We start from the raw sequence: 14,622 nt of genomic DNA, 5'->3' as shown, positions 1-14,622 counted from the left end.
ACCTTTCTTGAATGCCTTGTTTACACATTTTCAGAGGCCTGGTGTCTATGTTAAATAGGGAACTACCTGTGTTCAGAGAAACTTACAGTAATTCATAATATTAGACCTGGACTTCTTAAGGAAACACAGGGAAGAGCATGATAATCAAGTGCCATTTATAATTAAAAGGTCTGCCACACACCTACATTTCTTTGGAAAACTGGTAGCCATTCTTGCCACCATGTAAAAAGTGAATGTGTTAGTTGCTCAATCATGTCTGACTCTTAGTGACCCCATGGAATATAGCCTCTGTCCATGTAATTCTCCAGGCAAGAAGACTGGGGTGGGTAGCCATTCCCTTCTCCAGGGGATCTTCCCAACCCAGGGACTGAACCTGGGTCTCCTGCATTGCAGGGAGATTCTTTATCGTCTGAGCCACCAGGGAAGATCCCTATTTAAATTTACCTCCAAATTCTTTAAGGCACTGAATGTGTGTAACCCTTTTTGACCTATATGTAAAAACAACACCAAAACACAGTCCTCGTGCTTCAGGGTCTTTCCACCACAGGGGTTATTTACGGTAATGCTCTCTCTCTCAGATGCTTCTTCCTCCTGTTTCTAACACTGACTGCATTTGGTGACAGAAATAGGCAATGCTCTTTTATTTAGCTTGGAAGAATTTTAAGGTTTAATTCTCAATAAAAAAAATATTCTTAGAACATTTCTTAGGTTTTTGCCTAACTCAATTTCGTAAGGCTAAGACACAAGGGATATGTAAGCATTTTACAAGGTTTAAAAACTGAGTCCTGCTATCTTTTGCTGAATATTCCACAAAATACACCACACACGTAAATATCAGCAGAGACTGGAAGTTCGCCTTTCACTGCAGGTTAAGCACATGCTTGAAAGACAAACACTGTTAGTAAAGCCATGTGCAGTGGGGTTAAGAGAACCCGTGAAACCACCGTTACTGACACTTCTGCGCACAGACAGCAGCATGCTTGGGCTGCAGAGAGGGCCCTGATACCTTTAGTTCTTTAAGCCCCTGCATGTATCTCCCTTCTACATCCTGAATCTGGTCCTTAAGGTCATAGATATCCTGCAGGACATAGGAATGAACCATTGCATAAAACCACACGCAAAGTCTCAAAGGATTCATGAAAATGTGAATTACTTCTGAATAGACCAGACCAAAAGAAGAGAAGTCACAGTACACAAACGTGGCTTCCACTCCAAACAGCACAGGTGATGCTGGGGCTGGGAAGGCCCTAGAGTAACCAATTCAACAGAGTAAAAATTTTCTTGGCATTGACTCCTGTTGAAGCAATATTAGCAAACGGGGGCAGGGCTGTGTATGGACAAAAGCTATCGCTTATAACAGTTTTTAAAACACAATTTTGAAAATTGTATAAATCATTTAAATAATTTTGAGTATAACACTTCACCGAGAACTAGTAAAATAGGTAGCAAATTAATTACAAGCTGAAAATTTTACTGAGTTATGCAGAAGTTTTTAAAAAATGTTAAACCAGGTATGAACCAAGTTGTCTTCCAATGACTTGGTTACTGCCCACAATTCATTTGGGAGGAAGAGAAGTAAAGGGAGGGAAACTAAACACAAACCTTTTTAAATACAATGTCAAATGAGACAGTCTATCCTGAGGACACCAATTAAATGATGACAAAAGTCTTTGCTCCAAATGTTACCATAATCCTTATAAAAAAAAGTAAAGCAGGTCAAATTTTAAATGGAAAATATTGTCTCCCTTGTACCCAACCTTGCTATGTAAGATCTATTCTGGATGGTTGATTTAGGTTGGAGATAACAGCTACAGGCCCTTGAACCTAACTACAATTACAGGCAGGAACAATGGCCCGCTGCACAGAGTTACATCACATAAACATTTCCCCTGCCTCTTCATTCCCTCCCCGGTGGGCTTGTCTTTTACTCCTCAGTTCCCTCAACAGACACTTATCAAGTGCCTATGCTGTGCTGTGCTTAGTCGCTCAGTTGTGTCTGACTCTTTGTGACCCCATGGACTGTAGCCCGCTCAGCTCCTCTGTCCATGGGGATTTCCCAGGCAAGAATACTGGAGTGGGTTGCTATTTCCTTCTCCAGGGGATCTTCCCAACCCATGGATAGAACCCAGGTCTCCTGCACTGCAAGCGGATTCTTTATTGTCTGAGCCACCAGAGAGTGCCTACTAGGAGCCAGATACTAGGACATACAAGCTCATTTCCTTCCAAGAGGTTGTAAATGGCAGCACAAGCTGAGGCTGACGCTGGAAGGCCTCATTCTCCTGTCTTTCACTGGACTAGAAAACAGCACTTAAAGGCAAGAGCTGAGCTTATTTACTTTGGGCCCCCCATGCTTCTGACTGGTACTAAGAGCTCAACAACACGGGCCCCTTCAGAGTCAGAGCCAGCGTGACCTGGGCCGCCTCCTGCACAGCCACTGCCACTGCAGCAATCCCCTAGCCTCTGCTAATCCTCAGCCCACTGTACAAGCTGCCCGTATCACACCGCGGACTCCTGCTCCTGGCGGCCTGCAATCTGACTGGGTCACCGAAGGTCCCTCCCTCCTCCTCTACTGTGTCGGGGGAAGGGGCGCCCACCTCCCCCCAACCTTATCTGGACATTCCTCTCACCTACTCAGGCACTTTAAGTTCAGTTATTCCTCTCCTTTCTTAACTTCATGGTCTCTCTCTACTGGCTCAATACAACCAATGAAAATAACTACTAAAGCTGCCTTTAAAAGAAAACAAAAACCCTCTCTTAACACTATTGGCCAATCAACTTCCAGTCTCCAACACTCTCTTCAGAGGAAGCTGCCTGCATTTCCTCCCAATACAGTTTTGACTTGCTCATCTCCTCCCCACTGTTCAACCACAGAGTAACAGTTCTTGCCTCCAAGGTTTCTTCCAGCCTGTGGTCAACCTTTAGGAATGCAAATCCGATAGCAGCGCTTCCCTGCTTCTTATCCCACTGTTGTCAGGGTGAACCTGAATTCCTTTCAGGCGGCCACACAAAGTGTTTTGAGATGTGGCCCATCAGTACTCCTCCAGCCTTCTCTCTCATCCATTACGAATCCCCACTTTCCATCCTATCCTCTGGCAACTCTGCTACACAGATAACCTTCTGGTTCTCTGAATTTATCAGAGAACACCTTCACGCTTCGGCTTCTTTGCCTGGTTAATTTTTACTGTTCCTTCACTCCTTGTCTCCTCTGAAAAGCCTTTCATTATCTCTTCCAATTTAGACGATGCTTCTCTGAATTCCCTTAACAGCCTTACTCTTGCTACTATGGTAGTACCACACCACCTGGCTTTACTGGTTTATATCCACTTGTCTTCCATGTGAAACAGTGAATTCCTCAGGTTTCCAAAGTATGTTTTACTGCCTGAACCTATGGGGCCAAGTGCTCGATATATGCTGAATGAATGAATAAATGCAGTTTTTATTACCATCCTTGCCCCGTTCCTTACAAACAGCTTGCTCAGCAAATAGACATTCATAGATATCTTGAAAGGGTTATTAATGAGACTGGAGGCTCAACTAATGGGTTAAATGAGCTTTCATTACTCAGGTATTTCTGTCATCCCAAATATTATCATACTTGTCTTATCATGAAACTGAGCGATAACTGTATTCAAGCAGCCAAATAATACTATAATGGCTCAAAAGACTAATAACCCCCAAAGTCTGGTTTCCTGTACATCCACATATTTTCCATCTAAAATGTGGCCAATTACTTGAAAGGATGACTTTTATATACATTAGAAAGTTTTTTTGGCATTTGTAAACTAGCAGAGCTCATTCCAAATACCATCAAATCTTCAGGAAAGAGAATAGAAGAGAATTAACTAATCTCCTTCCTTTCAGACCCTAGTCACATTCTTGAACTGTATTAACAATTTTTTTTTAAAGGACTCATACTTCTTTCCTTCCTACCAAGTCACATTAAATGTTAAATGGTTCTAGTGTACAACAAAGAAGCCAAAAATAAAAAATGTTTATAAAAAGCAAACCAAAATGGCGGTTTACCCGCAATTCACTTAATGAGGTGTCTGGGTCTATTAAGCTGCTGGTATCCCCACTTCCTCGCCTGGATGAGTTTCCACTTAGAGGGGTCGTCGCTGAGGCAGAATTTCGAGATGAAGGCTAGAGAAAAAGACAGATGACACTTTTAAGTCTTAGTTCTTTAAAAATAAATTGCTGTGGAAGCTAAAAGTGGGGCAGGGTGACAGGAAGAGCTCTAACACAGTGTGGATAAGAAGTTACCGAATGCAGTCCACAAGCAGTTCAGACTGGCCTTGGTGGGCGGGGGGAAACGGGGGTTACCCAGAGATGGGCCCAGACATACTCAGCACAACTGCGTTTGCTCACTCTTTTGGAATCTAGGATTCATAATCACTAAGAAGGAAACAGTTCGTGTGAAGAGTTGTCTGTTTTCTAAGTTTATCTTTACTGTACTGTAAACAGCGCTGGGGTGAGGACAACAGCTTGATTTTGAACAGTTCCAGAATGCTCTGTTGGTATGCTAATTATCAGGTTCCTGAAGCTGCTTCTTTAGAACCTTTTCTTTTCCTAACACTTTTTGATAAAAGCTGGAGACACTGTCTGCAGCTGAGAGCAACAGCATTTTGCCCTCAGCTGTGGATGATGCTCCTGAATTAATAAACGGCAGAGATTTGGGCAGACAGTTCAGCAGACAACTAGCCACATGCGGTGACTGAGCACTTGGAATGTGACTGCTCCAAACACAGAGTTCTTTCTCAGGTGTGAAATACACACCAGGTTTTGAAGTCTTGATGTGAAAAAAGAATGTAAAATATCTCACTGATAAGTTTTCATGTTGATTATGCTTAAAATATTTTGGACATAGGGGTTAAATAAAATATATCATTTGAATTAATTTTATCTGTTTCCTTTTACTATTTTAGTGTGGCTGCTAGAAGATTCACATGTGGCTTACATTTGTGGCTTGCATTATATTTCTACTGGACAGAACTGGCAAACCATTGTAATGGTTTCTTCTCAGGATGAAATTCTAGAGGACCGAAAATCAAAAGAGCAGCCACAAGTTTAAGAGGTGACATGCAAGGAAATAAAATGCAGTGTCTCCTCTCTTCCCAAGGCTTCACATGATTCAAGTGCAGAGGAATTTGGGGGTCAAGGACAGGAAGTAGATGAAGAAAGGAACAGTAACTCCATGAGTTAAACTGTTGTAAAATCAAGAATAAAATAGTAGTAGAAAGTAAGCTAGTGACCTCGAGAACTTAATTTCTTTAGGAATTTATATACTCACCCTTGTGTAATTTTCAGCATACTGTTTATCAGATTTTTCATCCAACTAGAAAAGAACAGAGATAAAAATCAGAAAAGATGTTGAGCCTTTTGATTTTTTTAAGGGGGAAGAAAAAAAGAAGTGACACCATTTGAGTTCTCCAAGTTCAACTGATATTTGGATCCTAAAAGTAAACATACTAAAACTGAAATAAAAGTTGGGACACAGAAGACAAGATGTTAACTTCAATTCTTATTCAAGGAAGACAGCGTAAGCAAGCTATCCTTATGAAAAAAGTTAGAACTTTTGCATAGATTTTTCTTTTCATGGTATTTGAAACAATTAAAAGAAAACTACATATAAATGTAAACTCTAGCATTGCAAAAGTTACACACACACAAAAATACTCATACATGTCAGAAGAAAAAGTCTGATAAAACCAAAAGCCAATAAACTTTATTACATTATTAGTACACAGGACACACAGATAAGGCTAGCACACTTAGCCAAAAAAGCTCAGACTGGACTACAGCATGTTAAATGTATCCTCAAAAACATTCTCCACAGTCCGAGGATTTGGTTGTATGCTTCTGGTTTTTGCTTTTTAACTAATATATGCACAAGTATCTAAAAAAAGAAAATCAGACAGCACAAAGGGCATGTGCTTCCCTCAAGGGCAATCTACTCCCAAGTCTTTACAAAACTCTAACAGTGGTGTCCCAAGCACATCCCATGTATTCTCTTTTCCCTCACCATGTTTCAGAGATTAGAGAAAGTATTTTTCTTCATGGCATTTATCACTCCCTGACCCCATGATACTTATTAATCTATTTAGTATCTTATCTCTCTCTTTAATGTAAACTTCATGTCTGTATGTTCTTTTCTGTATTCCTAACACCAAGAATAGCACCTGGCATACAGAAGGACTGAGAACTTGTCAGATGAGTGAATAAATGAACTACACTTCTTCTGCGCCTACAGGCTGACCTCATTTAACAGTTGTGTAGTATCCTACTGTCTGGAGATGGCATAACTAGCTATCCTCTCTCACAGACAGGCCTTATGGTCGTTTCCGTCAGTGTTTCGAGAAGAGAAGGACCTTAAAGGTCTCGCCTAAAACTCTGACTGTACAGCTGAGGAAAGAGAAATTTTAGATCTTGCTGAAGGATGAACAACTAAATCCCAGAGCTGGATCCAGATCTGAGTTTTGTCAATTTTTTCCCATTATTTACCTGTATATACTGTCCCAATTACCACTAGGGAGAAAAAAAATCACAGAGAAATTTAACTGAATGAAAACATACCCAGACCCTAACTTATAGACCAATAATCCTTTCAGCCCAATCTAGAGAAGAGATTTGAAAACTGTCCTCAGTTAATTATTAAAACACAAAACATCATTATTTCTGGCTCAGTTCAGATCACTTCACTCTAACTTCCTCATATTTGAAAGTCTTCTTTTTTTAAAAATTACATTTATCATGTTCATTTTCTGTCTCAGTAAACAACTTTTTCTATAAGTACTAAATCAGAACATAAATCCTGTCTTAGCCTTTGAATTATTTTTGCTGCTTCTTACTACAATACCCTTAAAAAAGAATGGACATTACTTCATTTTGACTTCTTAAAGTCACATATGAAGGGTCTTAAACAAGCAGTAACAATAGTTTTTCATGTTGGCAAATACTGCCATAAGAAGGAATTACCTTCCTCATGTCTATACTAGTAAAAATATATTGCTTAATATTTAACGTGTTATTCCTCAGAACAAAAGAAATACTACATCTAAATAGACTGCCTTATTCTCCTTAGAGTACCTTCCAACTCTCTTCTAATGAGTTAAAAAGAAAAACAGGCAGCATTCAGAAACAATCTTCCAGGTCCATCTGAAATTCTGTCCCCTTAAATCGCTCTCAAACAAATGACCCCCAACCCATCCATTTCTTAACAGGCAGACACCTGAGCGAAATCTTACAGTTCAGAGGGGGCATGAGTGACCCAGTCGACCACAGGGCTGATTCTCCTGCTGTCACTCTCCTCTGACAGGACTGCCGCAACCCAGGCTGACCACGCGCCAAGCTTCAGACTGCGGAGCAGCAGAAGCGCTGAGAGCAGCCCCACCGCAGCCCGGTTGTTTTGGCTGCAGCGACTTGGCCAGAGACTCCCCAATTCTCCTCCTTGTGCTGCATTATGCCAGCCTTCCATTTAGACAAAAAGCGAGCTGAAACCTGGTATTCTAAATGCCCAAGAGGTCCACAGAGCTGCACTGCAACAAGAAGCTCGTGTTCAAAATGATGACCCAGACTCCACCAGACCCTGGAAAGGGTCTTAAACAGAATAAAATGGAGTCATTTTTAATATGCTAAGGTATAAAAGAAGGAAATGCTGCTGGTAAAAGGGTACAAACTTGCAGCTGTAAGATAAATAAAGTCTGAGGATCTAATGTAAAACATGGTGACTATGGCTGATTTTTCGAAAATTGTTGTTTATGAATAACACAGAAAAAATGAATAATGTAGTAATATGAAAAGTCAGAAAACAAAGGCTCTATATATAATACTATATGGTCACAATTTTGTAAAACAAGCAAATTAAACTGAGATAGAGAAGAAGACTGAAAATAAATCATTAGTAAAGACCTCAGAACTTGCTTATGAGTACTGACGACAGCTTACTATTCTCAAAAACTTTCAAGTACATGTTACGTCATTACATTCCTAAATAATTAAATACGTATTTTTCCAATCGAGTAAAGGGTTTCCTTGATAGTTGGAAATGGAAAGCTAGCTAACAGGCTTCTAATATTTTACATTCGTGTTAATCTGCAAAGAAGAGCACATGATGGCAAACTTCACTGCTGCTTTCAAGAATTTCAAATTATCAACCAGTAAACAAAGTGTCAACTGTCATCTTTTCTATATTTCGGTGATAAATGCTTTTATCTTATCTATGTCTGGGAAATCTGAAAATGCTTTGCTCTTAACATCATAGAACACAGATCGTTTCTCTTTAAGTCCAAACTCCATGATTATTTGTTGAAATTAGCACATGAAAAATGTGTGTCCAACTCTGTGCGACCCCACAGACGGCAGCCCACCAGGCTCTGTTGTCCCTGGGGTTCTCCAGGCAAGACACTGGAGTGGGTTGCCATTTCCTTCTCCATTCTTAGAATACATATCTTGTCAAATCTTTGAAACCCTCTGTTTCAAAGAAAGGTATTTCTTATTCTCAGATGAAGAGGCCCATTGGCCTTGTCTCAGCATATGACTACTGTGACCGATAATTTTGTCCTACTAAAATGGTAAAACATAACGGAATTTTTTTGAATGGAAACAATTTTAGTTGTGAATACATTTTAATACCGTCATTTGAAAGTGTTGTTTAGAAATAGAAAGAGTTGTTTAGAAATAAAGATGCATTTTGTTCTAAATTATATTTCTTTTTTAAAAGAACACTGGAGATTTGATATAACTGAGCTATGCATATCTGATATGGAGAGCCACTTTCAGCAAGCAGCAACCCTTCTGTTACCCATATCATAAATCCAATATACTGTGTGATCAAGAGATAAGAGTATTATATTAAGGCATTTGAACAAACTTTATTATTTTAGGCTGTGCCAAGAGGCAAAATTAAGGATATTACATAGGTACTTAGACAACCATTCAGGAAAAAAAAAAATCACTGCGGCTCATAGGCTATAAAACAGGGTGCTGGCCAAGTCTACCAACTAACGCTCTGGAGAATCTTGTGCTTATGTTATAAGGTGCACAGCATGACTTGATATACATATGCATAGCCTACATGGGGGCTTCCCTGGTGGCTCAGTGGTAAAGAATCCACTTGCCGATGCAGAAGATGCAGGGTTTGTCCCTGGATCGGCAAGACCCCCTAAAGAAGGAAATGGCAACCCACTCCAGTATTCTTGCCTGGGAAATCCCATGGACAGAGGAGCCTGGCAGGTTATAGTCCATGCGGTTGCAAAAGAGCTGGACACGACTTAGCGACTAAATTAACAACAAGAAGCCTATATACATGTGTATCAAATCCAAATCATTAGTTATGTATCTTAAATATGTATAATTTTTATTAAAATGTGTAGATAAATAATTACTGGGAGAAGAGTTTTATTTGATTAGAAGCAGCAGTGGAAGACTTTAAAAATAAAGTCAATCTTTTCACTTCTGTATAAGTTACTAAAATAAACTGCGAAGAAATAAACGTAAGGAGGACCTAACCAGTAACTCAGACATCACATTAGGTGCTAAACAGAGTCAAAGTTTTTAAGAGAAAGGGTGTACATAATAAATTAAACTGATTATATCTATGAAAAAACAGGTTAATAAGCAAATTAATAAAATAGGCAATATTTCAGGTGAAGGACCTGGGAGCCAGTCTTCTAACTTGGGTGCAAAGAGATTCTTTGATCTGATGAAAGCCAAGACAGGGGCTGTTGCTCAGCCAGCTCTGAGAGCCAACAATCTGGAACACTTGAGGACCACACTTGGAATTGTTTTCTAGGATAAGCCATTCAGAAGTAGCTATTTAAATACAATCTGTGATGTGCTAAATGTAAAGAACTGTCTCTTCATTAAAAAAAGGGTCTAATTTTTTGTTAAGAAACTCTGCCTCATCTGCTTCAAAGAGTTGATAACTAGAGCAGTTGTTGGTTCAAGGGCAAAACAACACAAAAACAACACTAATGTCAGCAACAGAGAGGTGTTACAGACAGAAAATCAGGCTGTTAGAAATACCAGGCAGGCAGACATCTGTTGCTGTGGGTTCCTTCATTAAGGTAAATGCCTCCAGGCGTTTCTACTGGACACTCTTTCCTAAATGCAGCTCCCAATGAATGTGAGGGCTTCCCAGGTGGCCCAGTGGTAAAAGAATCTGCCTGCCAATGCAGGGGATTCAGGAAACACAGTTCGATCCCTGATTGGGAAGATCCCCTGGAGGAGGAAACGGTAATCCAATCTAGTATTCTTGCTGGAGAACTCCATGGACAGAGGAGTCTGACAGGCTACAGTCCATGGGGTCGCAAAAAGTTGGACATGACTGAGCACAGAGCACACAGAATGAAGTGAAAGCTATGGGCAGGCACTTCTTCAAAGACAACGCCACAATCCAAATGTTTACATCCATTCGGATTCTTCCCAGTTATGGTTAATTAGTGACATTTTACTAAGTAGCACATTTTATTGTTCAACCTTCAAAGTCCACCTAAAAATTTATAGATTCACCAAATGAAAAGAGAAGAAAAATTTTAAGACCGATCAGGAATATCTAAATATGGGAAAGGTATTAGATGGTTTTAAGGAGTTTTTTTTTATCATTTTGTTAGGTCTGATACAATAAATAAGAAAAAAGTTCTTAACTAGAGAGGCATACTGAACTATTTATTGGGAAATGGCATGATGTACGGGACTTGCTTTAAAATAATTCTGGGAAAAAAAGGAGGGAAAGAGGAAGAAACAGATGAAACAAAATTAGCAAAATATCAATAATTGTTTGGGCTGCTTCTGGAAAATTTCCATAGGAAAAATTGTTAAAAAAATAAGAACATATCAATGTATACATTTTGAAACAAAACAAAAAACTATTCAATGCTAGTGTACTCAAATAAATTAAATTCTGATTTTAAAATAGCTACTGTATTAGCTGTTAGTCACAAGCCTGAGACAGTGGGTCCCCATGCGCTGCACTCACGCTGGTCACATCTGGGATGCTCACGTCATCCACGTCGGAGACGACGCTCCCCCTACGATTGGAGCGGCTAAAATAATCAGCGGCAGAAACCTTTCAGTTAGAAGAAAATGAGATGCTTTAACATTAAGGAGAGAGAGAAGAAAACGATAAGAACATTGTCATATGAGGGGAAACCTTTTTTGTTGTGTGATAAAGTATCAAGAAATGAAATGAGGGAAGTGCTGTGATTACCTACTCAAGAAGGTAAGAAAGAAATGTAAAGGGTTCCAAAATGACATCACAGCTCCCTAAAATAAACTCTTATTAATTTTAGTCAGAGTTCTATGCTACAGAGATCATCTACTGCCTGAAGAGGAGCATCACCCTCACCACGAGGGATTCTAGGACAGCATTTACCTAAAGCCTCTACTATTTTCCACAAATGTCTAATGCATTGTAGCTGTCGACTCTGTTAAGCACATATATGCTGAATGCACAACTACCTGCAGAGTATTTATTGTGCCTTTTACCCAGTTTCCACAGTTTCCTCTTTTTCATACTTCTCAGGACCAGGAACTGTAGAACAAAACAATGAAGGAACTACACTGGCGTCTTTCTGGTTTCCTAAACACAACAGTCTCTTCCCACCTTAGCCATTGGCACTGGCCTAAGAACTCTCAGCTCAAAGCTCACCTCCCTTGGAGATGCCTTCTCTGATCACCCCATCCCGAAGGGACACACACTCCACTCAATGTCCTCTATCATATCACCTGCTTTTTCTCTTCACAGTCTCTAGGTTTACTTTCTCCTTTTGTTCCTTCCTTTACCAGTTTTTTTCCCCTATTTCTTTCATTAGAATGTAAGCTCCATGAAGTCAGTAATCTGGCCTGTGTAGCATACCACATTATTCCCAGCAATTAACACAGTGCCTCATATATAACTGGTACTCACTCCATAAGCATTTGTTGAATTAAAAGACAATGAACATTTTTTTCTTTTTATTGAAGGATAATTGCTTTAATCAATGAACATTTGTTACCTCACTCATCAGCTACTGCTTACCTCGGCTCTGTCTGATTACCTCGCTCAAAAACTCTTCTCTTCCAGAAAGGAATCTGGAAGCCCATCCACAAAGATGCCTTTTTTAAGGCTTACAAATACAAAGTTTTATGAAGAGCTGAGATGATCACACAATAGTATTCTTGTTTGCAGTAATAGTAATGCAACTTAAATTTACATATAATACTATAAAGGTACCCACCATCTCAGAATTTTGATAGTTCATTTACGTGATATATTAAGCCTACCTACAAAGATAGTTACTACATGCTCATTAAAGAAATAAATAAATAAATAAAAATAATAAAGAAAGAAATCACTATTAACGCAACTAATAGGTTGGAGCAACGGTCCAAGCCGCTGCCCCTTCCACTCCATCACTTTCCAGGGTGTTTGTGGGTGGCGGGGACTGTTCTTTCCTCTTCAGCCGTGATTATGAGCACTACCTGGCTTGCCAAGGAACCAAAACTGTCTTAGTTCAATCACTGTATTTCTGGCAACAAAGCTCACAGACTCTTGCTGTTACCCTTTTCCAAGAAAAACTTGGGTTCACAATCTTTCACAAAACATGACTCAAAGTAAATGGCCTTCTAATTTCTTAACGGAATTATAGCCTCTACAGCCTCTCAGTTATTGGGCTCTCTTTTTTTCTTTTAGCTCTAAGCTGACACACCATTCTCCTCAATGTAATTTTCAAATCAATTCTTAATATAGAAAAAATGTCATCAGCTCTCTGTAAAATTCCTTGCTTCATCAAAAAAAAATAACCTGAAATCATATAATTTATATTCTAATGTAGCTATTTCTTACCTTTACAACTGTAACTCTAGTTGAATTCTAAGACAATATTTTTAAATTTTGCCATCAGCAACTCAAAAAATTCACAGGTCTTAAAAGACATATAAACAATAGTTAAATACATAGCAAAGAAAACTACTAATTAATGGCAGCATGATTTGTAATCCATAGTAATGAGTTTTAAAGAATGTGGAAACATTAATCTTGTTTGAGGATTTTTTGTTTTTGGTGAACTGTGCATATACATGCATGTGCATAAAACAGCAACAAAGAATAAAAAGTGAAAATCTGTCAAGTACATAATGACTAGCACATAAGAGGTGTCATTAGGAAAGCTTACACAGCCCACTGAGAAAATGTATTCTCAGGAATACATTTCTGAAGGTAAATTATTCATATAAACTAAATTTGAAGAGAATGCTCATTTTGTCAAGTGCAAATTTCAGTTTGCAATAGATTTCATGTGATCACACAGTGTTGCAATTTTAAAACTTATTCGATGTGTTTGCATGCAGAACACGCTCACCACGCTGTCCCTTCGCCCACGGCTGGCACAACCAGAAGACGCAATGCTTGCGGTGTCATCGTCGAGAAACTACGGATATTAAAAGCAGATAATGACAAAGATGCAGTTTCACCATAGGTACATGGTCTTCCCGTGACCATACGCACAGGAAGGCAGGCTTTGGGAAACACGCAAATGCTCCCTATGAGTATCGATTGTAATTAGCACCACTACTGAGCACCATTAAACCAAAAGGCTGTTTTGAGGCATAATGAATAATCACCCAAAACCAAAAGATAGTTCCAAAGAGCACAAAGATTAAAATAGTATTTACTTTACCTTTTAAGTTAAATGAAAGGAAAAGGGGGGTGAAGCATGTCTCTACTAGCCAAAACCTGCTAGGGACCTCATGCTTTTTAAACTTCTAGGCCCTCTGGGAGCCACTGATTACAATGCATTATAATCTTATAATTCATTAAGTCAATAAATACACTGTCTTTTAGTTTGGGAGAGAAAAATAATCTTCTCAAATGAAATAATTTATGTCAAACACAGAATCTCCTACCACCAAGGACACTGAAACGATGATTCCTGTTGCCCTTTACTCACTCCTGTGCAGCACATGGAGGTATTCTAACATCACTGCGCAGCCCCCTTGCTCTTTCAGCAGCAGCACCTTCAGTGTGTGCAGGCTGCCTCCATTCTGACGTCACTAAGGAGCCATTCTGGCATCACTGGGGTACTAACTCTGAGGCCCAGCTTGCAAATGAAATCACATTTAGCCAGCACACAAGGACAAGATTCTATACTCGACTAAAAACATTACCATAAGTTGTTTTTTTTTTTGGCAAGGGACCATCACAGTGGGGACACTAAAAATGACATCAGGCTCAAGAATTGCCAAATGGAATTTTATTACCAGGTGGGTTAAAACTAAACTTCCTCCTGTGAAAAAGCTTTTATCTCCTTAAACATCCCTTTAATAACTTTTTGTTAACTGTAAGAGTGGAATCCTTGATAAATGTCACTTGGAAATGGCAGGAAAAATGAGTCAAACATATACACAGAGGAAAGCCCATATAACTTGCCTATTCTACTCCACAAAGTAACCTATGCTGACCTTTAAGACACTGCTTAATAATTTCTCCAATTTTAACATCATCAAGAATAACAAGGTGTTTCCTAAAAAAGTCATTATTTTCTATTAAAAACAGTAATTAGCACAGTCTTTATGGTGGGTAATATGGTAATATATAAATGTACATACTCTTTGGTTCCCATCATTTCATGATTAGCAATTTACCATGCA

General features: G+C 39.2%; 1 protein-coding gene across 19 annotated transcripts in view; it reads right to left on the bottom strand.

Annotated features, from left to right (window-relative positions):
* The window catches only part of LRRFIP2 (LRR binding FLII interacting protein 2), a 109,156-nt gene that overhangs the window by 29,154 nt on the left and 65,380 nt on the right, over positions 1-14,622 (bottom strand). For 10 of the 19 annotated variants that reach the window (XM_070359597.1, XM_070359579.1, XM_070359583.1 and 7 more), the window contains 5 exons: positions 13,335-13,403; positions 10,973-11,062; positions 5,288-5,332; positions 4,024-4,140; positions 1,007-1,078 (listed from right to left, as the gene is read on the bottom strand). In XM_070359597.1, the coding sequence (XP_070215698.1) occupies positions 1,007-1,078; positions 4,024-4,140; positions 5,288-5,332; positions 10,973-11,062; positions 13,335-13,403 (393 nt within the window). The remainder of the gene's footprint in view (positions 1-1,006; positions 1,079-4,023; positions 4,141-5,287; positions 5,333-10,972; positions 11,063-13,334; positions 13,404-14,622) is intronic. The other 9 variants (XM_070359592.1, XM_070359593.1, XM_070359594.1 and 6 more) reach the window with 2 other exon arrangements.

The sequence above is a fragment of the Bos mutus genome, chromosome 22, assembly GCF_027580195.1.
Source record: "Bos mutus isolate GX-2022 chromosome 22, NWIPB_WYAK_1.1, whole genome shotgun sequence".
Classification (NCBI taxonomy): domain Eukaryota; kingdom Metazoa; phylum Chordata; class Mammalia; order Artiodactyla; family Bovidae; genus Bos; species Bos mutus.
This window is presented reverse-complemented; position numbering and strand designations above follow the sequence as displayed.